This window comes from Girardinichthys multiradiatus, chromosome 3 (genome assembly GCF_021462225.1).
Source record: "Girardinichthys multiradiatus isolate DD_20200921_A chromosome 3, DD_fGirMul_XY1, whole genome shotgun sequence".
NCBI lineage: Eukaryota > Metazoa > Chordata > Actinopteri > Cyprinodontiformes > Goodeidae > Girardinichthys > Girardinichthys multiradiatus.
The window spans coordinates 44590274-44617155 of NC_061796.1; the positions used below are offsets into that span (position 1 = coordinate 44590274).

Genomic DNA, 26882 nt, shown 5'->3' on the forward strand with positions numbered 1-26882 from the left:
TTGCTGAACATCTCAGTGGAACCACAGGCTGATCACCTCCATGCTGCTCTGCATTGATGCAGCAATTCATGCAAAACTGAGTTTTGGTTTTGAGTGCAAATATTGTACATGGCCATAATTTTTGAAATATGTGAATTCATGAAGATTCTGCTCAACATTTATAAAACAAAGGAACAATGTTATTTTTTATAAGTAATCAGCTGCTTGAAATAAAACAAAATCATCACACAAACCAGTTCTGGGGAAAAGGCTTTTTTATTTTTTTTTAATAAAAGTCACATACAAAAGGAATAATTCATTATAGGCAGCTATAAAATGTTTATATGTACATCATATTACACAGTTCATCTCTGCTCATTGCTGAGAAAAACATTAAACCTACAGGAACAGATGCTGAACACTGAACAGGCCAAAACTCACTCAACATCTGCTTCGAACCAACAGTTTAGAAAAAAGCACACACCTGTGTTACTCCATTTGGATGCATAGCTTTGAGAACAGTTCTTTCAGGGCTTAATTTGCTTTTATTCTGACTCGTTTTTAGGCACCAGAAGAGAAACACAAAGACTGTTTCACCATCTGAAGGAAAGAACTAGAATTAATTCCTAATGGCAGCTGCAAAAATCCTGACATTTGAATCCAAAATACTGAAAGATTGAACTTTCACAATAACGGAGAGGCGACCGTGACGTGAGGTGAAACTTTAAACCTTTCTGTGTTGGCAGGGGAAGTTTCAGTTAAGTTTTAAACAAAGATGTCTACTCTGATTGTTCTTTTACTTAAATCCAGTCTTCTTCTCTTCTCCATGTCAATCTACATTCACCAGGCAGTGTAGTGATTATAGACTGGGCTGAGATGTATGCTGGGAAACACCCCCTTAAAGTGAATCTTGGTAAACTCATCTTCCACCAAGAAACAAACCACCTGTCTTCATTCTGATAATAAAGATAAAAATCAGTCTATAAAATCTTATACTGAAAAACAATTGTTCTGCTGTAGTCAAGGGCAGCATCTTCTATTTTTGTTCCTTATCTCACCTTCAGGAAGACAAATTTACTGTCTGCTTTAATGCAGGTGAAACAAATGGCTGCGGCCCGATCGCACAGCTGAATTTACAGCAGCTGAGCCATGAAAATACTCTTAAATGATCACTAAATAATCTTTATAGGTTGCTGCTGAGATTAGGATAGCAGAAAGCAGCCAAGCTTTTTCAGAGTCCCGCTATGTTGCTCGGGGCTTCTTACTTTGTATCTGCAAACTTTAATGAGATCAAAACTAAACAGAGAAAACACAAAAAATGCAAATGTGTATAGAGAAGGATCACAGTATATGAGGATGCTCAAGCTTTCTTCAGAACTAAACCCATTTCTACAACTCAATACACAGATTAACTATGTTAAAATTATTTAATCCTATACCTATGTGTGCTCTTAATATTTATTGGCACCCTGTGCAAAAGGTTTGTAAATAAATTAATGCTATACTGCTGATACATATACTGTCACTGAAAAAAGGCTTTGGACATTTCTTCCCCCCCCTTTCCACATTTGGGTCCTGTCCAGCAGCCATTTGTTGACTTGTCAGCATCAACTAACATTTGTTTTGTCTGAATGGTATGTTTTCTTGTCTTTCTAATTTTCAAGAGCTAAAGTTAAATTACGGGGCCCCTGTGTCACATCGTATTTATACCGTAGAGAAACAGCAAGTCATAGAATGACATTTTAAAGGTTCCACATATTCTTGATCAAAAACAAAAAAAGAAAAACTCTAAAGTTTAGTGACATTTATTTTAATGAGTGTCAATAACAGTGACCAGTGATTTTGTTGAACCCAATTACTTCTTACATTTGTACATATTTACCAGGGTTGCCAACAACAGTAGAGGGCTAAAAGGTTTTAAAAGGCAAATCAAATCCCAAAGTTCGAATAATTAAATCTTTGTTTTTTGTTAAATCAGTCATCTAATTTTGAAAGTCACACAACCACTGTAAAGTAATTTGATTGCCTGCATGTTTTACACCATTAATTTCTCTTTATCTTGGATACACAGTCTTTCTTTTTACAGTCTTTTAAAGTTGCACACATTTTTATCTCAGTAGCCTCTCTTATCTTTTATCTTTAGCACCACCTAGTGTCTGGATGATAAATGTGCAAGCAAAGCGAAAAACAATTATACCAACAAACTCATATTCAGCTGCAAAAATATAAAACTGGGTTTTCTTTTGTTTCATCTGTTTCTTCTGTTCTGAAATACAAATTTCAATTTCAAAACAGCTTGAAGATCAAACTTGCATGTAACAGTGAGTTTTAGGATAGAAACAGTCGAGCGTTCCCAAACAGCATGTCAACAGCGCACAACAGACAACCATTGGAGAGGATCTTTAATGAACTTCTTCAAGGGAGTAGAAAAATAATCTAATTAAAAATGTACCAGTAAAGCTGATTTTACAAGGTGGAAACACTGTGGGCTAAAAAAGTGTATTCACGCTCTAATATCACAAAAGTTCTGTTCCTCAAATGGATTATTCTGTCCTGTCTGAAGACTGAATCGTCTTTTAGTGCAAGAAGTAGGTAGAAACAAGCTTGTTTCAAGTGTTTAGATAGTTATGTTAATCTGGGAGTTTAAAAATCTAAGATGAGTTTATGTTTATTTACAAAAACTGCAAAACTCCTTAGAAATTTAGAAATTTCGAACATAGATGTCAAAAGAAAAAATGTCTGATAAAAAAATGCTCAAATAAAATGTAAGAAGAACTTGGAGTCATGTTCAAGGCCTTGGAGTTTTCTGAGATTTCAAGTGTAGCGGTGCGATTCTTCCACTCTGGCCCCCAGCCACCCTGAAAGTTTTTCACATCATTTGAAGGTAATGTTGCTTTAGAAAACACACTCTTTGACTCTGAACGTCCCATTTTTGCAAGAGCAGACCAACGCGACCCAGAAACCTCTCACAAATTGAATAACTACATCACAAAGAACAGATTCTAATGAAAGAAGAAAAATGTTTTTGTTTAAAGATTGTCAAAGAACCAGTAACGAGTTTTCTTCTGAACCACAACTGTTGTGAAAAAATGAGCACAACACAATAAGCTTTTGATTTCCACCTAACACTGGCTAACACATGGATGAGGAGGTGCTGCATTCACACAACATTTTTTTGAGAAGTTGTTTTGGGAATGTGTGGTTTGTGGTTAAACCTGCCCAACTCTCGTTGGCAAGACAGCTCCCTCTCCTCGCCTGCTGCTTTGGTGGTCAGAGGGCCTGGTGGTGCCGATTGTAACCTAACAATGTGTGTACCAACCAATGGGTGGATGACTGGTTAAAGTGTAAAGCGCTCTGGAGTCCTCAGACTAAAAACAAGTGCCATTTTCTCTAACATCCATCCATTTTTTCCTTGTCTATACCTGCTTATCCATGTAGGGTCATTGGTGCCTATCTCAGGTAGTTACCGGGCAAGAGGCGGGGTACACCCTTGCCAGTCCACACAGAGACACAGAACCATACATGCACACTAACTCAAAAAAGCAATTTTAGAGAGACCTATTAATCAAACAGTTATGCTTTTGGACTGTAGGAGGAAACCGGAGTACCCAGAGAGAACCTACGCATGCACAGAGAGAACAGGCAAACTACATCCAGAGAGACCCCATAAAGCCTTGCTGCACTGCTATCACCATGTAGCCCGCCACTTTGACAGCAACATAAAAAAATGAAGGAGAGGAACAGACTGAAAAATATCAGCCAGTACGAACAAATTAAAGCATTGTGTGGTGTCTGTTTATTTACCTATATGCAAATCTGCAGTTTCTTTGGTTTCATTCCTCCATTGCATATAATGGCCAACTGAGGAGCACTGCTAGCTTCTTTTACTTCTGTCTGACACTGACTTTAATTTTAAAGATATGTGTTAGTGACTAATTTTTAGCTGATCTATGGAAGTTTTTCAGCTGAACAGGATATCATTTATTTTACTATAACTACCCTAAATAAATATCCCTGATAGGACCATAATAGTAAATGTTATTAATTTTAATCTGAACACCCAGCTCTCTGGGATATCACCTTTCTTGACAATCTTACTTGTTTGTTTTCTGATAATGTGTGAAAGCAGCACTTCCTGACCTTATACTATAATCATTGAATGACTGTGGATTTGGCATTGTGTGGCTCCCCCTACTGCTGCTGAGGCAAGAGATCATGGCTGTGGCTCCTCTGTATGTAGGCTATTGCGTCCCTGTATGTCAGGCCCAGCTGCGGCCGGTCGTACATCTCACTCAGAGCCTGAAACTTTGGGCCCCACCATGACAACCTGTCATTCACATAACCTTCTTCGTTCTCCTCCTCTTCCATGTCCTTGTCCCCAGCAGCCATTCTTCTGCAGGACATAGCAGACCCCAGAGAGCTGAGGCTTCCTGCTGAGGACCCAGAGCCTTCAACGCACCAGACATGGTAGGCATCGGCTGGAAAAGCGCCACTGTCGTTGTCCGCCTCCCAAATGATTCGCTCCACGTAGCTTTTAAAGTCTACATGGGAGCGTATCGCTTGCGGAGCATCAACATACCGGCCGGCGTCACTCGTCTCTGTGTCCCTGCCTGTGTGAGAGGTGTAGTTGACATAGGTGGCATCGATGTTGTAGCCGGGGCTCACTGCATTCTGATGGTGGTGGTGGTGGTGGTGATGAGGGATGCTGAGGTAGGGAGCGCCTGAGCTGCAGGAGGAGCTGGACGGATGAACCTCCTCCTGGGAGCCTGGAGAGGACTTGATGAGTGGGGCGGTGGTGCAGGAGGACGACTGGGACAAACTGGAGCATAGAGGACGCTTCAGCTCTGTGATGTCATATGCATTCTGAAAGGGAGGATGAAACAAAAGACATGTACTCGATAAATAATATATCTCACTACAATCACGGCTTTGTTGTAAACATGAGTACAGACAGCTTGTTTCTGTATGAACTTCACAAACTCAAGTCTGTAAAAACCAGGCAGCTCACTAGATGAGCCTTCACTGCCATGCAAAAGTATTCATACCTCTGAACGTTTCTACATTTTGTCAGTTTAAAACCATGACTTGAAAATATTTCTACTTCTCCTTGATGCTCTTAGTTTTTCAATAAACAAATTAGAGAGAAATACATTGTTCCTGGTAAAACTTTGTTGTCCTCTTACTGACACCAGCATTAAGAAAATCTTACTGGTATTTTAACTTGCAACTCGGGTGCGGCACCCTTCCTCTTTTAAATACAGTACTCTCCAGTCCAGCCTTGATTGAGGAATCAGATTACTCTCATATTTTCCCACAATTGTTTATGCAGGAGGAATTATAAAACTGACGGAGTCATGCTGCGTTCCATCAAAACTGGGATGTCGGAGTTTAAGTCATCTTCGAGTTGCTTGGAAATTCCGACTTCTAAGTACAAATGGAACGCACCATCAGTCCAAAGGATCGACTGCTGATTACTGGATCAATTTATTCTCTGCTGAAATGTTCTGACTGAGTGCAGATAGATAAACTGACACAGCAGAACATTTAACATGGACAGCAGTGTATGATGTGTGTGATTGGGTACCTGGTCCTGCTCTCCTCCTCCTTCCTCGTTATAGTTGAGGATGTTTTCGCGGATGTCTTCCCAGCTCTGGTGTTCTGCAGGAATGTGATAAACTCCTCGTTTCCTGAACTTGTTTCTGCTGCCTTTCTGATTCCAAACTGTCACTGCCACCAAAACGACTACACGCACACACACACACACACACACACATAGAAGGGAGAGGAAATACTGTGAATCTTTTCATGTAATAGCTTCTAAACCAGCTGATAATAAAATAATTCACGCCATAGAAATATTAACATAAAATTGAATCATATTCAAAGCCGACTGAAGTTACTGAAGTGTATTACAGTTTAGCCAAACAACAAAACATTTGCTTTATGGAGCAGTAGTATAAAAATGTTGAAAAATATGATGGACACAAGTGAACCACCAGTAGGGTGGACTGTTGGCAACCACATCAGCCACGTTGCATTCTGTCATTGCTACAAGGTTAAATTTCCCAGGCTGATCTAAAAATCAACTTGATCGACAGTAACTGTCCTCTTTAGGGGACAACAGCATGCTGGGAAATAAAGCGTATAGTGGAAAAACACTGTGCATAACCCTAACAGTTGATTTGGGGCTGTGGGAAGCAACCATCCATTGAACTGCTGACCAGTCATGAACTTTTATGTAACTCAGTTCTCTCGCTTTGTGCTCTGGATCTAATGGAAAAACTATAGATGAGGAAACTGTTGCACAAGTTGGAACTGGAGGTCTTTTGACAGGATGGCCAAAATTGACCTTACGTATAGTCTTAGGTAGTCATGTTTAGGAAAATAGAATATTAAGAAAGCGTTTGTTTATCGCTGTAACTTCATTCACTAAGTGAAACAGATTACATAGATTAATAACACACTGACTGATGTTTTCAAGCCTTTTTTTTTCTGTTAATTATGAGGATTTTCTGCTTACAGCTAATTTAAACACAACATTTAAGATGTAAAATATTACATCAGACCATTAAAAGACATTTTTAATACAGAAATGCTTAATGAAAGGCATGTTTAAAGCCTGCTTAAAGATTGTTATTTTCTAAAGGTACTTTTAATCTGACAAATGAGCCTCATTGGAGCACATTTTCTAATTTATTAAATATGACTGTATATGTAGTTGAAACAAGATAACTACAAACACTGTATACATTTTTTTCACTGTCTGACATTAAAGAATAAATCTTTCTCCAAAACACCTTGTATTCCTTGTATTTGGTGGAATTACCAAAATGTTTTTGAATATTTTTGTTTCATCAGACAACAGCACATGTCTCCAAGAATTAAAGCCTTCGTCTCTGAGCTTATTTTGCAATGTGTAATTTGCCTTTTTGCTGTTTTTGGAGTAATGGCTGCTTCCTTGCTGAGTGCCCTTTCAGCTTAAAGAAAGTGGCCTTTCTTTAAGGATATGTGAGGTCACGTATCCTTGACCTCAACAGAGGTCAATGTATCGTTTTCTCTGTGGAAAACCTCCTCCCAGCTTCAGCCTGCAACGTCTGTTGTATTTGTTCAGGGGTTGATGCACACGCTTCACATAGCTTGGCTTATTTTCCTATGGTGTCACACGAGGAAGCAGCATGTTTGAGGAGTTGCCTTAAAAGACATCCACATGTGTGCCTTAATTTAACACAAAATGTGGTGAATTAACTTATCAGAGGCTTAAAAAGCCATTTAAGTGTATTTACATTTCCGAATTTAAAGAAAGTAATACAGAAATCAAAAAAATGATATATATAAATAATTTTGTAATCCTATCTGACCCAGAACAGGACAAATCTACTGTCTTTTTATCCAGTGTGTGTAAATGTCTGGTTTAAACTTTAGGTGTTTCAATGGATTCGATTCTGTCAGATGCTACATTTTTGACCCTGTAGCTCTGTCCATTCATTTACTTCCTATTTGAATGGAAACTTTAGTAAATTTGTGCCATTCATCAGAGTGTCATATAAACCTTCAGCTAAGATTACCATGACTCGGTCTCTTAAAATTCACCTTAACAATAAGTTTTGGCTCTTACCAAAAAAGACAAGAAGACACATGCTGATGGCGAGGATGGAGCTTGGACTGAGAGCAGCCATCCTCTGACCTTTGACCTGACCAAGCTCGCAGCGTTGACCCCGGAAGCCTTCCTGACACCGGCACTGGTAACTGTCGGCTGAGAACGCATGGCATATGCCGCCATTATGACATGAGGAAGGACCACAGGGTGACGGTACACAACGCTGGAGACCGGACTCATCTGTTACTGTCACCTGAGGGCCTGGACACCTGGGACGGGACGGAGATCAGGAGAGATGACAGGATGAGTGAATGGTACCAACTGGCACAAATTCCTAAAAAGCTCTCGTCAAATTTAATCTGTTGGCTTATGTTCATGCATTATTTACTTGCACTGGTGTTTTCTCCACAGGTCAATGCAACGGAGGGGGCTGCGACAGGGTTGGTTTCTGCAGGCTTCGCTGGAGCAGCCTGAGGTGACCCCTCGCCTCTCCAGTACCGTCACCAAGTCCCGACTCTGCCCATCCAGAGGGAGGACGTGGCCGTTAAAACGAACATCCCGCAGACATCCTGCATGAGAAAAGCCATCATTTTATTGGCTTAGAAACATGGTTTTAACACAGTACAGACCCAAATTTAAAATACTTTTGACAAAAATATCTCAGAACAAACTCTCAGATATCAGATCAAAGCCTTGAAAGCTTTTAAACTTCTTTATGCCTGTAAAAGAAATACCAAATCCAAAGAGACCCAAAACATGCAAAGTTAAATGTTTAACCTTTATTCATTTTTAGGGTCACCTTTATTTAGGTTCTAGCAAATACTTTTGACAGAAGAATACTGATCTCACCGTGAAAGTCAGCACTGTCTCCAGCGTTTGGTCTGTTGCCAACCATCAGGCTGGCTGGATGAACCAAGATCTCCCTGCGGCTCCCCAGCTGAGCCTGAACCTCCCGTGAGCCACCTCCCTGCTCCAGTCGCAGGGTGAACGTGTTGTCATGGCGACCGAGGCTGACCAGGACCCATTGTCCGATGTCCACTCTGTGACCTGGGAGCTGGAGAGAGTGAGCACCGTCTCCCAGGTTGGCACGCACCGAGATGTGACCTTCAATGATCTGAGTTGGAAAACAAGATGCATTAGCATTAGAAGAGGAAGCATGTTGGTCCAGTCTGTTAACAGACCTGTCAGAATCTCTAATACAGGGCCCTCCCCATTATTGTTTATTGACTTGCCTAGTATACATGTAAAAAAATAAAACAAATATATTAACACTTTATTAAAGTTGCATAATCTTACACTGGATCATTTATAAAACACAATTTCTAGAAAAATAAAAATAAACAATTCTTTAATCAAGTTGTTGCAGCTCCTGGTTTTCACTGAAGCAACAGGATCTACGTCCTTTCTCTCTCCTAGACATGGCTACTGACTGAGCTTCTACTGTGAATAACTCTATGTGATCTCTTTCAGACTCTAACCTTGAAAACTGGCTCAGAGTTTATCTGTTCTTTCTTTCTAGGTGAAACGACTAAAGGAGCTACATCCATTAACATTTACTTTTCCTTCCCATAGAAAGGACTCCTGGATCAGTGCTTCTTTGTTCTCTTTGTGTCTCTGCTCTGTTCTCTCAAACCCCCAGTCGGTCGTGGCAGATGGCCGCTCACACTGAGCCTGGTTCTGGTTCTGCTGGAGGTTTCTTCCTGTTAAAAGGGAGTTTTTCCTCTCCACTGTCGCTACATGCATGCTCAGTATGAGGGATTGCTGCAAAGTCAACGCCAGTGACTGTCCACTGTCTCTACATCCTCATCCGGGAGGGGGGAATGCTGCAAGTCACTGACTGGATGCAATCTGCTGGGTTTCCTTAGACAGAAAAGTGTTTTATCCAATTTGAATAAATAACTGAATCTGACTGAACCGTTCAATGGTTACGATTAATTGGAATGTATGTACCTGACTGTTGTGAAGAGCCTTGAGACGACATGTGTTGTAAATTGGCGCTATATAAATAAACTGAATTGAATTGAATGTTGATGGTGGCTTGTCCTGCAAGTGACCTTGATCATGTCTCAGTCAGACAAATTAAAAACGTGGCTTCTTGGCATTTAAGCATAAAAGCTAAATAAATAAAACAATTTAGCCCAAAATAGTTTATTTACAAGTTGGAGTTTAGAAGTCCTGAACAGAAAGCGAGAACAAAAACAGTTTTTTAGATGCTCATTTTGTTTCAGTTTTAATTTTAGGAATTTTGCATAACTTTGAAAAAAACAGATGAAAGTAACAATGTATGATGGAAATAGAAATAACCTTGACAACCAAATCTCGAAAGATTGATTAGTCCAATCTGACTCGGCTGGGCAAGTCTACCAGTGGAAGGAGTCATCACGATGTAGTGATCAACCAACCAGAAGTTGATGTTGGACCATTTGTTCACTACTAGTGTCATTTGCTACTATATACCCCAGGATAGTCTGCAACCACAACTCCCAGTAGGAATTGCAGCTGATAGGAAGGGGTGTTGCAGCATTGATATCACAGTGAGCTGTATAAGGACATGGGAGACGCCACACCTTTGCTTTTTCTCCCGCTGGAAACCGAGACACGGTTACCACGCAATGGAGGCACGCATCATTCTGGAGAAGAAACCACACGTGGGTTTTCATTAATTCTCCTCACTGAAAACTCATGAGAAGCTCAACAAGCTAAGTTTTCTGGGATAAGAAGACCAGTAGACTTTACTTTACCGATCAAAGGCGTGGATTAAACACGTAACCCAAGAAAAATCCAGGGAAGTTTTCCAACGAGACGAAATTTTTCTCTTTGTTTTTGTTCCAGTCAACTGCTGACGGTCTGTCATATTTTTACCCTTTTTCCAACGGAGGAAGGCCGGCCATCTTTGAGTTTGTTACGGATGCGTAACAAACTCCCCCTCCTCTACCCCTGCTCCAGAGAAGACAACACCAAGTAATCCCGTTTTGTTTTATTTCTATTAGAAATAGCTTGGGCAGGATAGAGTAGGATTTTAGGGCGATTTAGAATTGCCACTTATAGTCCAATGTGTTCTAAGTTGTATGTGCATGAAATGTCTTATTGAAACTTTGATTGCTGTTGGACTCTGAAAACTGCCGCGCTTTGAAGCTGTGTGTGTCTCACTGTGTTTGAACACCTGAGTGCAGACTCAGGTGAACTTAAAGTTGGACTGCTAGAACCTCATGGTGGAATATTCCCTATTCCTTTGTCTTCACTCTTCGTGTTTTTCCACTGGTTGCCGCCTAAAAGTTTTATGACCCTTTGTGTTTCACTGAGCTCCAACTTTGGGGGTTTTATGACCACAGCCTGGTTGAGGCCGCTCCCAAAGCTTCGCTCAGTACTTTATTTTCTATTGTTTTTGCCATTACTGCTGGTTTGACTTTCATACACACTCAATGCTGTTTTATCTTGTTTAGTTAGTTATTTTACCCCTTTTGTGTAGAACGTTTGCATGCTTGATTAGGTGAAGATTATTGAATCAGAATAGCGAGGTGTATCTGGGCTGTTGATTTAATAAATATTCACGTAGATAAAGAGAAAGCGTTTGTGTTTATTTTGAGCAAGAGTGATTTGTCTGTCAAAATAAGGTCAAAGTTCCCTCACCTTCGGTGAAGCGGTTGATTAAACAGTGACATCTAGTAATAATTATCAATTATTACTGAGAATTTAATAATTGTAATTATCAAAGGCTTTGAGCCATAATTACAACACCAGAGGACATCTCTGATTTCGATTGGTAAGTAATGATTTTTTGGTTAAGAAATACATTTTTTTCCAAATTATGATTTTAAATTATAATTCTTGATAAATATTAATTAATCAATAATCATAATTCTTACACTGACTTGGGGTGAGAGTCATGTTAAAGTGAATAGCCAATAATAAATGGATTTGACAACATTTCTAAAAGACCTCCTTATACGTCAGAGAGACTTAGCATATCAGACTGGTTCACATTCAAACATCAACAATAAGCACAGAAATATATGGATGATCTCTGGATTTCTAAATTACACAGAATGAAACAATTAACCTCGAAAAAATCGGATTTGTCTCCACTTAGAAGGAAGTTTTAACATCTGTTGGCAGCTTTAAAAGAAATAGACAGAACTATGAGCAAGGCTGTGAACACTCACTGATCAGCAGGACTGAGAGTTAGCTTTCATGAAATCTGAAGCCATTTGAAATGATCAGCAAACGGAGACCTCTTGTAGATAAAAGGTCAAATCTGTGATTTATGTGTGCACGATGAAAGGTATTAATAACACAGGGACACTGAAAGTCAAACTTGTCAAAGCCAGAATAGGATTTCAGTAAAGGTTTAAACTAGTGGACTGGACAGGTCATTTAGCTGTAAAGTTTTTAAACATTGAAACTGAAAGTCAGACTGACCTCCAGAATGATGTACTCGTTGGCGTCCCGGGAGGCCACAGAGAGCAGGGTCCCTGAGGTGGCTCTGGTTCGGAGGAGCATCTGGATGTTGGAGCGCCTGGAGCTGCCGCCTCCTCTGAGCTGAAAACGCACCATGCTGTTCGAGTCAAAGGAGAACTCCTGGACAGCTGAAGAGTGAATGTAGGTTAGAACTAAGCTTTGCAGTTTTTTATCCATAAGAGGTATGTTTTACAAGAAAATGCCCCTAACCTCTTTCACACTTGTGTCCTGTGTATCCGGGAAGGCACTCACAGCTGAAGGAGCCCCAGTCGGCGAGGCAGGAGGCATGAACTCCACACGAAGGACCGGCCGCTGTCACGCACACACCGTCTGTGAGCCTGCACCCTGGCGCACTGTCAACACTCTCACCTGGATTCACCAGATCATACACCTAATGCACAAAGAGAGGAAACAAGAAAGATTATATTTCCTTTTTCTTACCTAAAAAACAGTTCAGTGAAGCATAAAACGTGCTGTCTGAAGAGCTCCAGGCTGTTTTCACAGCCAACATTAGATTGGATTTTGTTTTAATTCTGCTGTTTTGATCCCTTGAGTTCAGAATGCAATGAGACTCAATTCGACATGCACTAAATTTTCACACAGGCCCATTGTTTCTGTTGGCAGGCGCACCGCGGCAGCATTTTGTGGTGTGTCAGTCTGTGTTCACACAGATGTGAGCTGAATTCCTCTAAAGGAATCTGGGAAATCAGCTTTGATTACACAGCAATGACAACCATGTTTTTGGGTGCAGTGTTTGTCTCTTTTCAGGTTCAGTAAGCAGCTTTGTATTGCCACAAGATTTTACTAATGTGAAATTTCCAAAACTCAAAAGGTTTCCTCTTTCTAGGAGCAAGGATGTCACAACATTCCCATCACAACATTCCCATCACAACATTTCCATCACAACATTTCCATCACAACATTTCCATCACAACATCCCCATCACATTCCCATCACAACATTTCCATCACAACATTCCCATCACAACATTTCCATCACAACATTTCCATCATAACATTCCCATCACAACATTCCCATCACAACATTTCCATCATAACATTCCCATCACAACATTTCCATCACAACATTCCCATCACAACATTTCCATCACAACATTTCCATCACAACATTCCCATCACAACATTTCCATCACAACATTTCCATCACAACATTTCCATCACAACATTCCCATCATAACATTTCCATCACAACATTCCCATCACAACATTTCCATCACAACATTCCCATCACAACATTCCCATCACAACATTCCCATCACAACATTCCCATCACATTTCCATCACAACATCCCCATCACATTCCCATCACAACATTTCCATCACAACATTCCCATCACAACATTCCCATCACAACATTCCCATCACAACATTTCCATCATAACATTCCCATCACAACATTCCCATCACAACATTTCCATCATAACATTCCCATCACAACATTCCCATCACAACATTCCCATCACAACATCCCCATCACATTCCCATCACAACATTCCCATCATAACATTCCCATCACAACATCCCCATCACATTCCCATCACAACATTTCCATCACAACATTTCCATCACAACATCCCCATCACATTCCCATCACAACATTCCCATCACAACATTCCCATCACAACATTCCCATCACAACATTCCCATCACAACATTCCCATCACAACATTCCCATCACAACATTTCCATCATTTTATGATTGATTTTAGACTTTCATAAAAGGTGTTTTGGCAGAGTTATACTACCTCATAAAGACAGTAACATGACCCAGTTTCAAACTCAGGACCTTTAGATTACTAACCTAACACTTAACCAACTGCGTTATGCATAAGAATATCCACTCAAGTTAAAAAATATGTGTCCCAGATGTATTATTCATGTAAAAATATTGCTATTACATTTAATAGGCGACTGTGGCTCAATAGGAAGAGTAGTCGTTTTGCAATCAGAAGGTTGTGGGTTCGATTCCAGCTTCCTCCTGCCATATGTCAATGTGCCCCTGGGCAAGGCACTTAACCTCAAGTTGCCTACTGATCTGCGTATTGGTGTATGAATTAGTGAGTGTGATTGGGTGAATGTGGCTCTAGTGTAAAGTGCTTTGAGCGGTCTGTATGACTGGAAAAGCGCTACATAAGTTCAGTCCATTTAATAGAAATCATACTATTTTCCTTATGTCTCGTTGACCTTCTGTCAGCGCTGTTTCCTCCCTGTATTATGAATTGAGTGACAGAGGCATGTTGGAGTTTTGGTTGAAACTTATAATTCTTTCTTTTTTATTGCACACCCTCCATCGGTACAGTGTAAATATGTAAATATCTTAGCATAATCACCACATATTGATATAATTGCTGCACTATCACAACTGGAAAAGCAGTGAAATTAATTTTCAATCCTAGATCAAATAAAGCTGTATTTAAATTTTTATCTTCTGTGTGTTTTCTTGATTTTTTTTGCATTGTTTACAGGCTTTTTTTGTGGAACTTTCGAAATGTATTTAATTTTATCTGTAAGCTTAGACGACTGCGACAAAACAGTTTTGCTTGGTCTAAACCAAAGTAAAATATATAGATGTAAATCCCGGCTACCAGTTGATGTATCATTGATTCATGTCCAGCTTTAACGCTGAAATCAGGTCTATTGCTAACTGGGAGCCTCAATGTCCACAAACTGAAACTGATTGTTCATCACATTTTCCTCTGCTTTACGACAAACAAGCATTGCATTTGTCATGTTTTCATGTCAACAACACAAATCCCAGCAAATTTTATACTTAAATTATTAAATTCAATGTTAGATCAAATTCTCCGACTGGTTAAAAATAGATTTAAAAAAAATAAATAGATAAAAAACATAGGTTGTTGACTTGTTCATTTTAAAAAGTGAATTTAAAATGAAATTAATTAATTGATCATTTAAAATAGAGTTTGGGGTTCTCACCCAGGGCACCATTCATGCACTGTCTGCTTGAGACAATATGGGTCATCAATCTAAAAGCTCAAATGGACCCTGTACCAGTTTTATCAACCGGCATGTCTAAAAAAAATTATAATCAGAATTGCTATGTAAGAAAATTTCTGCTTTGAATCATGTTTATGTGAGAATTAAAGGACATTAATCATGTGTGACCTTTAATTAAAGACATCTCATTTTGCTGGTTGGGAGCATCTTCTGGATTGGAGGCGGTAAATGGTAAATGGCTTATACTTGTATAGCGCTTTATCAAATCCTCAGAGACCCCCAAGCGCTTCACACTACATTCAGTCATCCACCAATTCATACACACATTCACACACTGACAGTGGTGAGCTACAATTTACATCCTTACATTTAATACATCTAAGGATTTAATACACTTTGATACAGTGGATTATTTCATCTTTGGCAGTTATTTCCATATAATGTCTTGATTTGCCAGAACTACAAAAAGGCATTTTGTGTTGTTTCTACTTTAATCTATATCTACAGAACTTTGAGTGCAAAAACAGTAATTATGAAAATACTATGCTGGTAACTTTAGTCCCATTTTGTCAGCTTTGTCATCCCTGGAATTGTTCTAATGAACTTGGATTGTAATTATGACTGGGACAATTTTTTAGGCATTTAGATGAGTTTATAAAATGTGCTACATTGATATAAAAAAGGTGACCTGATAAACCTGCAGATGACTGATTCGTAACAGATGAATCCTCTGTAGTTGTATCAAAGGCATCTCTGAAGTCACTTTATACTCAGTGGGATCATCTCTTGATCTTCGAAGGAATTTACTGTTAACAGAACACTGTTTGCAGATTTTACTTTAAAAACTGCAGATTTCTAGGAGATCCTTTGGGTTTGAGTGATTCGGTGTTTCTCTAATACATAGTCCCAGTTGTGTTCTGCTTTGCAGACACACACACACACACACACACACTCTTGTTTTGCTATATGTAGTGAGGACCATGTGTTGACTCCCATTGACTTCCATTGATTTTCAGTCATTTTCAACCCTTTCTATGCCCTAACCCTGACAATAACCCTAAACCTAATCATTACCAGTGCTTACCTAACCCTAACCTTAACCTAAAGTCAATTCACACCTTAGTCCTAAACCTAACCGTTAGTGAAATAGGTCGTGAGGACCAGCAAAATGTCCTCACTTTGGTACAAACGGTCCTCAATTTGATGGTGAAATCGGGAAAATGGTTCTCACTGTGATGCCAAGACAGGAACACACACACACACACACACGTAGAAATTGTGTTTTGTGTTACTGGTCTAACAAAATTCACAATTGGTTAGCTTTCTCCTTTACATTCATAACAAATGCTTAACAATAAGGCAAATCTTTGTAAAAAAGCAAAGATATGATGCTAGACATTAAACAAAATTCAAGACACAACTCCACATTACAGTGGATTGTGGGTAAAATGGCAGTGCCTGCAGTATGGTGTTGATGCTAGCATCCTGAACTTCCGAACTTTCTCATTTTAAAACTCACTGAACTCTTTCCTGGGGAATATTTTGGGATCTCTGGGAGCTTGTTGAGGTTTATCCTTCAGCAGCAGAGGTACCGCAGCAGCTTGCTGAGGATGAGATAAATGAGGAAGAAGCAAGAGCCTCTTTCCATTCATATAACATTTTGGACTGTGATGTTTTTATATTGGCTTTGGCTGAGGAGCGAGCTCAGACCACCATCTGTCCGACCACCAGCCCATGGCACACAAGCACAAACACACAGGGGCTGGCAGGAGTGAATTCATGCATGTACAAACAGATAGATGCAGGCGTATAGACACTGTAGCTGCATTTTAAGGGAAGAAACACACCCAGGAAAAGCTAATGATCTCTGGAATGGAAACAAACACATTGTGTTTCATTCACTTCAGAGGACATTTTATTGTTTCACTTCCATTTGAAGAGGAGACTGATTGGTAATTCTAGACAGTACTCTCTCAACCTTACATTTATCATAGACCTGATGTGATTCAAATTTAAACTGCATTAAAGAAGAAGGCCTCCTTAGTGTGACAGCATAAACAGATTTGTGTCCTCACAACATGAATATTTAAGGTACACACTCCAACATGTAGTGCTGAGCTACCTGACTGTCAACTACGAGGTTTCGGATGCATCCAGTAAAACTTCGGTAACGGCGGTAGGGAGACATTTCCTTCACTCCTCCCAACTGAAGAGGCTGGTACACATTTAAATACCTGAGAGGAAGAGCGAAGCACATATTGGAGGCACAAATTAAAGACAAAAAGAAAGGTAGATACGGTAAAAAGGATGAGTAACAAAAGATTTTAGTGCAGAGAGAAAATGAAGAGAAGCTGAAGAAAACAGAAAAGGTTCAGAATTTTAATTCTTTATTCACTTAAATACATAAAGCAAGATTTCTTTCTGACATCTGCAGTTTATATCATACCGCTGGTTCCCGGGTGTTTCTCCTGCAGCTCTGCAGCCGGACTCATCGATCTTTCGGGCTTCCCCTCCAACACCTTCCATCTCATTCACTGGAACCCCACCACACTGGTCTAGGATCAGCTGGACAAGCTGAACAGAGAGGAAAAAGGGACATAAACAGTCACTCATAAAAACAACATGCTTGATTAGAAGCATGGTGCTGTTAATCAAAAGCAATTTAATAAATGATCATCAGTTAAAGCTTTGAGACCTTTTCCAAAAATTTGAAGCCCATCAGTCTACCAAAATTTGTGCATCTTTTCACAGGTTGACATCCCAGCAAATTCACCCCAAGATCCGACAATCCAATGCTCAGCTAAATGACAGAAACACCCTAAAACTCAATTTCTGACTCTATAGACCTCAGCTTGTCAAATGTTCATGACACTACACTTAAAAAAGACTGAACCTGCTCGGCTTGTTTGGTGGAGTGACCAGATGAAGGCCCTTTTCTGTCTAAAATGAACATGGCAACACAAATTAGGTTTTTACACTGCATCTGGAGGAACCAGATAGGTCTCCAATAGTGCTATTTGAACAGATAGGACCACAGAGATGTTTGTCATAATGCCCAACACCATGTTGGGGAAAACCAAACACCTCATACCAAGCACAGTGGTGGGGAAGTGATGATTGTGCTCCTCTGTGTTCTAGAGTGAAATGTGAAGACATCTGCCTGGCAGCTGAAGCTTGGCTGAAGAATCTTAAACCTCAGTGAACTGAAGCAATAATGCAAAGAAGAGTGGGCTAAAATATCTCAACAATGGTGTGAAAGACTGAGAGTTATTGCTACTAAAGGTGGTTCTACAATCTATTGAATTGTGGGGTGTACTTATTTTTCTCTGAAATGTCTTGACAGAGCTGGGTAGTTTTTTCCATGCCAACTGTTTAGAGAGTTCCTCTGATTGATTGATGGCTTTTGCAAATAGAGTCCAAGAGTTGTTTAATTTACTTGATGCACACACCAAATTTAAAATGTCCGCTCAACGTAGCAACGTAATTATATCCGTCATTCTCATTTAAGAGGCCAAAAGCTGTCTTGTTGCTGCTCTAACCATCGACCAATAAAAACAGACAAATCAAATTTACACTCACGATATTGCTTTTCATATTATTAGTCCTTTATTCATAGATCTGCTGTCATATTAATCATTATCCATCTGCTTCTGTGTCTTACCTTTCCATCACTGATTATGTCAAGGCGATGCCAGCGTCGGTCATTGATCGTAGCTGTAGGTGGGAGCTGAAGGGTTAGAGTTCCCGATCCGTGGTTTATGCTCAGAACGGGAACACCGTTCCTTAACTCTGGAAAAAATGGAAAAAATGGATTCAGGCTGTAAACATTTGGTTTTTAGTCAAACAACAAAAGAGTAACCTATATAAATCACATAATTCATAGTGTTGAGTATCCAAACAGCAAAATAAAACAAGCGGTGAGGCACTGAAAAAATGTGTCTGGAGACTGGAATCTGACGGTTTTCTGCGTGATCAGCACTGACTGGTGACCGGCCAAACAAAAACACAAAAGTCCAATTTTTTATGAGTGAATCCACCATCCCTAAGCACTATCTGGTTGTGTTGATACTTTTCACTTCATTGAGTGAAGAGGACTCAAAGTTAGCTATTTTCAGAAGAAGTGAGCTGTTATAAACTGAAGTTAGGGAAAGCACAGAGATGGAAGAAGCTGTATAACTGTAAGAAACCAGAATATTTTATGACACTTGGAGAAGTGTCTGCACTGCATTCAGACTGCAAGAAAAATGTATTTATTATTTTAATTATTAATGAATTTATTAAATACATTTTTTACTTCATTTTGTTGTACCTGAGACAATGGCAATAAAAGGCTATTCTATTCTATTCTACTCTATTCTGCGTGTGTGTCATGGAATATGCTTGATTTTGGAGCCTATCGGAGTCTCAAAGTTAAGGTAAGGAACTAAATTCTGTAAAGATACATATGGAGACTGGTGTTTTATCAGTGTCGTCCATGCTAAACATGCTAACCGCCAGCAAAAAAATTATAAATACAAATTTAACTCCTTAATATTTTTGTTTGGTTTGAAATATTGGGAAAAACTTTTCTCTCAGAATCACTTCCAGTGGTCCAGTCACTTCTTCTCTGAATGAACAACTAATGGTTGTTCACAGGAAGGCTAGAAAAACAATTTTCATTTGCTGTTCAGGCGACTGTGGCTCAGTAGGAAGAGTAGTCGTCTTGCAATTGGAAGGTTGTGGGTTTGATTCCAGCTTCCTCCTGCTGTATGTCGATGTGCCCCTGGGCAAGGCACTTAACCTCAAGTTGCCTACTGATCTGCGTATCGGTGTATGAATGTGTGAGCGTTAGTGAGTGCGATTGGGTGAATGTGGCTCTAGTGTAAAGCGCTTTGAGCGGTCTGTATGACTGGAAAAGCGCTCTATAAGTTCAGTCAATTTACCATTTATATCTTCTTATAGTTTTAAAAAGAGAAGTCTGACATCGGTAGGTCCAAGATTTGCAAAAACCAGAGATCAAAAATCAGCCTGAAAATTTAGATTGATGAAACACAAGAGTGAGTTTATGTTAATTAATTGTTGCATCAAATCAAACACAAAAGATGGACAATGAGTTTGTTTCTTGGGTCTGCAATGCTGATGCATGGCCCAGCAACACGACTCCGCATTGCTGTGTAAGCTGCTGAATCCCATCAACAACAGCAGAAATCCCCTCAGTCAATACCTCCTGATATCCTTCCACCTGCTGTCCCAATCAGATGTGTGTTCATGTCAGTGTGTGTATGTCTGTGTGTATGTGACCTGATCAGTTGCAATATTGAACATTCAACGGAAAAACGACTCAGGAACATCAATGTTGCTGTCATCTTTGATTTTTATTTCCCCAGATCCATTGAGCGACAACCCGGGTTCGATAATTACATAACGTTTATGCAAGAAGCATTTGAAAGGCCATTGGCAGGCTAATCCATTAACACCACATAAGAACCGCTGGGAGCTGACATTAGAGTTTATCAAGCGTTTCCTCTGCTGAGATGCTGTTCTACAGCAGCAGATTGACGAACGCTTTGTGTTTGTTAAAAAGAAACGCTGATGAAGCTTCCCCACTGGGAGTGTTAGATCACACTGTGTCTTAGAGAGCTTAGAAGTTAAAATAATGTTTGGACTTAGTCAAGCGATTGCCACATTTCAAACTAAATTCTCACAGCAGCAAGTGGGGGAGGGGTTCATACCTAGACCCCTCAAGAAGCATCAGAGCCAGACTGCTAACAGAAAAAGAGCTGGAGGAAATCGACAGAAAAACATAAGTAGTGCTGCTTCTCGTCACCGTTTATTGGTCTGTTAAGCTTTAAAGTTCATAGCTTTTGTTCTGCCTCACTTTAAATCAGCTACATCACCTAATACAAAGATAAACCACTGATGTAAAAAGTAATGTAACATAGAAGTAGCATTAGAAAATACATCTGCTGAAGTTAATGAATTTGAAAATGCAGACATATTCAATCAATTACAATGTGCTCAGATGAGGCTCATTTGTCAGATTAAAGGTACCTTTTGAAAAATAACAACCTTTAAGCAGTTATTAAGCATACTTTTCATTTACATATACACATATATGTGCTTCCTGTTGGTCTGATGTTATATTCTAATATTAAATGTTGTGTTTCCATTGGCTGTAAGCAGAAAATGGTCATAATTAACAGAAAAAAGGCTTGAAAACATCAGTGTGTGTGTCATTGATCTATATAATGTTTAACTTAGTGAACTGAGCAACTGAAAAATTTTTACCTTTCAATGATATTATAATTTATTTAACATGATTGTATAACAAAAGTCAACTCAAATAAATAAAAGTTAAACTTTTATTTCATATTAATTCACTGAGAACCTTTAACCTCCATTAATTTAACTGGTGTATTAATAGTGACCTCCACATTTTATTGCTAGAAAAGATGTGTAAAATGCCTTAAATAAATTCATCTTTTAGTGCAAAAGCATGATAGAAAATGGAAAACCTTAAATGGAGTACATTTGTGGAAAAATTTAGAATTTATATGAATTTGTTTCTAAATGATTCCTATAAAAACACAATTTATTCCATTTTTAAAGTCCACTTTAAATTTTACGAGTGTTAAACGACTTTTAATTAGTCATCAGTGATTTACTGTTTCACTGAGCCATAGATATTATGTCACACAAAGGTCCATTTCTCTTAGCCACTCTTCAAAATGGGAAACACAGGAGAACATGTCATTAAAGTGAGGCAGATGTTTGTGGATCTTACTTCAGGAAATGGTCAGACCTAACCCTAGTCAGATCTATAGTTAAGGCAAAAAGTAAAAAACTTCAAAATATCTCAAACGGTAGAAAACATTTTTAAAGATAATCTGAGTCTATTTTTATAAAGATGAATTTAGGGTTTTTAAGCATCGTTAGCAGGTGTGCTATTATATGTAGAGGCAGCTGCAGTCATTTCTATAACACATTAAAGCATATAAATTAATTAATTTTAATTACTTACACATTACTTTCTATTATTTGAAACGGGCAATCTGTGTCTCCTTTCTTTATAAGCCCAGTTTGTTTTAGCTACATAAACACATAAACATCAGCAGTAAACTCACCGATGGCAATGAAGTCCTCCTGTTCCCCAGGTTGGACGAGGCCAAGCGGTCCGTTGAAGAGCAGCAGCCCGTTGGGCGACTCGGACAGGAACTCCAGGGAGATGCGGCTCTGGAAGCACGGTTTGATGGGAGGAAACCAGGCATAACCCTGGCCACCAAAGCTGTGTTTGGTCTGCTGGCACTCCGGGCCATCAAACATAGGGGGACACTTACATCTGAAGAACCGGAAAAGCAGAACTTATTGACCCCTTTCCAAGTATGCGATGATCCAGACAGGTTCAAAAAATAATTAATCAAGATTGTTCTGTTCCTTAGCATGAATATAAATTCTCTTCTCCCTGGCAGAGTTTAATAGATATTAGATGTGTACATTTCATGTAAAGAGTAATTTATGGAGGACTGAATCATTTTAGTTTACTTACATTTAAAATATTAAAAGCATAATAATTTTGTTCCAAATGTATGTTCTGATCTATTATTGAACTTTGCACCTTAGGCTTGTAAAAACATTCTTTGTCAGTGTTTCGTTCTCACTTTAAATACCCCATACCAAAAATGCAAAGTAAAGCTTTAGAAAGAAAGTTACTAAAAATGTACATTTCTGTAGCAGCAGTGCAGGTTTTTTCCTGGCTTGTGTTAATAAAGCGAAAGAGAAAAGTAAACACATGAAGAAACCATTTAATACTAAAAAGGAATTTTCTGGATTTGAACTGAAATCAACTTGAAAGTTTATTTTTCTGAGTTTTAAAGCTTTAAAAGAGAAACTAGCTGTCGGGATTCAGCAGCTGAAATAGTTCATCTACAATCTAAACTAATAAAGTTCAGTGAAGATTCAAAGTCAGCTGCAGTCCAAGCTGCCTCAGAGTGTTATTACTGCAGATGGAAACCACTGACTCCCTTCTTAAATCTTTTAACATGTTTGACAGATTTCGCTTGAGTTATTCAGTTAACAAATGGGAAATTTCTGCCAGCTTCAAACATTGACGATAACAGTTTGAGATGCCTGTTAGCTGCCAAGGACAGGCATACTTAAAATCTGCACCATCAGGAGAACCACAAAGAGAACATATGATGCCAAGCTGCTGCAAAGCAAGGTTTCATGGAGACACCACATTCAGCTAACATCTTCATGGTACAGTGAAGCTTCGGTTATGGTTTATTGTCTAATGGGACATACATTTTAGTTCACATGAAAGTGTATTTTTATCTTAAATTTATTATATTTGCAATACTATAGATATATTATTTTATCACACCTACCGGTATCCCAGGGGTCCATCCTGGCAGGTGCCTCCATTGAGGCAGGGGTTGATGGGATAAGCGGAGCATGACAGGTGGGTCGCCTCTCGACCTCTGCAGCCACAGCGTGCAGTCGAAGAGCCCGACAGAGACACCAGAGAGATGTTACCGGAGCTCAGAGCCACTGGGACCTGGCTGAATGAAACCTCACTGCTGCAGCCTCCATACTGACTGCAGTCCGTGAACGGACAGTCATCCAGGCCCACCTGGGCGATGGACACGCCCAGCATGGCCTCCAGCTGAGCAGGATGGAAAGATAAGGATGAAAACAGAAAACAAATGATCATTATTTGCTTTATTTAAGCTTATTTGGTCTCGACAAGACAAAATATGGATTACTAAAAATGACACATAGCAAAATGTAGGATTAAATGGTGCTGAAAGTTGACTAGCACTAAATTATTTAAAAAATATATTCATTTCCTTTCACTTTTCCCAAATGTCGCATCACAACCACAAACTTGAATGTATTTTATTGGGATTTCAGGTGCTATGGCAACACAAAGTAGCACATGCTGTAAAAGTGAAGCCAAAGAAAAATAAGGTCAGATTTTGACACGCGGTATCCTTCATACTTAACAAATATGCACAACTTTAAGACACATTATGCAGAAAACGTTCAAGGATATGAATACTTTTGTTAGACTTTTTAAATAAATTAATCAATAAAAATATCCCATAATTTCCCTTAAGAGACACAGAAACAAAGAAGCCTTTAATGAAAACAACATGTAAATAAGAATAAATCTGAAATGAAGACAAAAGTGACATGAAGAATGAAAGCATCATGTCTAACCGCATCAACAGTTATTGAATTTGCTTCATTTCCTTTTAATTTTATTGATGCACGTTGGTGCTTTTCTTGTCATTTCTTGTAATATTTTTCTTTGTTGCCAAATTCAGCTCTTTTCTTTGTCATTCTGACTATTTTCTCATATTTCGTCTCAAAGAGCTTTTTTTCTCCCCAGTCCCTTAGGGTTTCCTGCCTCTGCATTTATTTCTTTTTCTGGTTTTAAACATCCAGCTGACAACCTTATTCAAAGTGCTTGATGCTCCCTGTGCAAAGCTTCAATTAATGGCTCCAAAATTTCTACATAATCTTTTAACTTTAGCTTTAGCTTATGACATTTAAAAACACACTTTCTTCGGCTTTTGATGTTGAACTTGTTTTGATCATTATGTGTGCTGAGTACTGATATTTATGTGTTTTTGTTGCTGGGGCGACCTTGTTTTGTTGCTGAATAATCTTTTAAACCAAGCTGCATCAGCTTATTGTTGCATGCCAACATACAGTGGTTCCCTTTTAAATTGTTGCTATTATAATAATGTGTTTGGTTTGGCTTATTTTATTCACTGTTGAATCCCTGCATGGGAAAACTACATTTTCGGGGAGAGTAATTTAATTCTTATGTTAAATACCCAACATAAGCAAGAAAATAACAAGCATGAACTATGAGAAGAGTCACACTTTTCATTTTCTAGTCCTTCCTCTGAACAGCAGGAGAACATCTCTCATTGTGGTGATGGTCTCTGGCTGGTTTTGGCAAAGATGTAACAGAAACCATCTCAAACCTTCTCCATTTTTAACAGCTCAGTTACATTAAAGTGTGTATGCAGCAATTGAAGTTTGCTGATTCCAAGTTAAACATCTGACTTGAAATAGGGGGTTTATTAAAAAATGTGTAGCTTTAAAAATTATAGATAAAATATGTCTTGTCAGGCAGGCATTATGATGATTGTTATTTCTAGATAAATCTGCCTGCTTTTGAAAACCCTAACATCATAATAATGTCCCTTTCTGTAAACTAAAACCTTACTTCCTGTTACACATGTACAGTATATGAACTTTTTTCTTTCGCTGTTTTATGATCTTTTAATGGTTCCATTAAGAAAACATGAGCTGTGACACAGCCAGCAGTGAGAAATTTGCATTGGACCTTGCTCAGTCAACATGTGTGCACACATGTTCTGTATGTTGTCTGTACAAGGTTGACTAACTGGCATGATGAGCTGCCTCTCATGCAGCTCTGCAGCTTTTAGTGCATGTTAAATATTCATTTACACATAGTTTGCATGTGGAACATCAGAGTGTATCACAAAATACACAGTTTAATATGAATCCTATTTTCATAACCATGTGAACAAGCGTGAAATGTTTAATGTGTGTTTAAGCTTGATATCTTTGCTTTGCCAACAGTTTAAATATATGCTGTTTCTTTTTAATGTTGTTAGAGAAAAATTGAAAAGCAACCCCACCGCATGAAGAGGCTTTGTGTAAGCATTTCTGTTGACTCAAATATCTAAAATATTGATATCTGGTTACATTTCTGAGAGAAACTGGGTAGGAAGATGTGAATTTCTGAGTCTTACCTTGGCCTTGTTTGCCGCTACGTAGCCGTGTAGCTTCTCAGCCTTGTAGTATGGGGAGCCATGTGCAGCAAACCAGATATCAAGCGCTTTATTAATCTGCCGGTCAGCTTTGCTTAAAGAGAAGATCTGGACATTCTTTGGCAAGGTCTGCAAGAATTCAGCCAACATTGGACCCAGACGGGAAAACCGACTTTCCTGACCTCCGCTGGTACTCTGGAAAAACTCCTCAACTGTAAGATCTGGAAGAAAAGCAGATGTTCCTACCTATATTTTAAATGTTCTTTGGGAATAAAGGTGACAGGGCAGAATTAGGGGGTAATTACTTTATATTATGCTTCTTTTCCTTTTGGTGTTGGGGGACCTGAAAGGCCTAAAACTTTGATTCTGAATTATTCCGAAAAAATAAAATTCTGCCGCCTAACCAAAGTTTGTATTGTAACCAAAACAATCATAAAGACGGAACAGAATAAAAATAGAAATATCGCTTATTGCCTACAGTAGGGAAAATTAGGAAAAATGAGCATCCCACAAAGGCTTTTAGTGGTAAAATAGTTCATCTTAACCCTGTTTTCACAGACATTGTGACGTGTGGACTCACTGTTCAGGCGGATGGAGCCAGCTTGCTGCAAGGCCTCCTGATGCAGCTCTGTGACATCCACCTGAGCGGTTGAGATGACGTCAGGCCATGTACCGTCTGACACACGCACCTGCAGGCGGTATGTGCCGGGAGGGGTTCCCTCCTTGATGCTGAGCTGACCTGAGCTCTGGTTCAGACCGAATGACCTAACAGGAAAACATCGAAAAGCTTTATGCTATTTGTTCATATGAGTTTATTTCTTTAATATCATCAAAGCAATCATCTGAAGAACCTAAAGTACACTGGATCTTCTGATGAGTCAAAAAGATTTTGTTTATGCAAAGTGTGCATTTCCTTTTTTCTTATACTGGAGTCAGACTGAACAGAACTGAATGCCAGTATGGACATCAGTGCAAAGGGGTCCCATTCATGACTTTTTTGCTCCATTCTAACCTTTGAAAACCAACCTTAAACAAGATGTCTGGCTTTAAAGGAGAGACATGATAAATACTGTATATCAG

General features: G+C 39.0%; 1 protein-coding gene across 1 annotated transcript in view; it reads right to left on the reverse strand.

Moving 5' to 3' along the window:
• Positions 1-236: 236 nt before the first annotated feature.
• si:dkey-22o22.2 (neural-cadherin) overlaps positions 237-26882 on the reverse strand; it is a 185274-nt gene continuing 158628 nt past the window's right edge. Inside the window, exons 21-34 of the mRNA XM_047361368.1 lie at positions 26383-26567; positions 25785-26023; positions 23376-23653; positions 22116-22330; positions 18674-18801; positions 17459-17586; positions 17135-17246; positions 12245-12425; positions 11996-12162; positions 8426-8690; positions 7965-8145; positions 7595-7845; positions 5564-5721; positions 237-4842 (exon numbers count right to left, since the gene is read on the reverse strand). Of these exons, the coding sequence (XP_047217324.1) occupies positions 4171-4842; positions 5564-5721; positions 7595-7845; positions 7965-8145; positions 8426-8690; positions 11996-12162; positions 12245-12425; positions 17135-17246; positions 17459-17586; positions 18674-18801; positions 22116-22330; positions 23376-23653; positions 25785-26023; positions 26383-26567 (3160 nt within the window). The 3' untranslated portion in view covers positions 237-4170. The remainder of the gene's footprint in view (positions 4843-5563; positions 5722-7594; positions 7846-7964; positions 8146-8425; positions 8691-11995; positions 12163-12244; positions 12426-17134; positions 17247-17458; positions 17587-18673; positions 18802-22115; positions 22331-23375; positions 23654-25784; positions 26024-26382; positions 26568-26882) is intronic.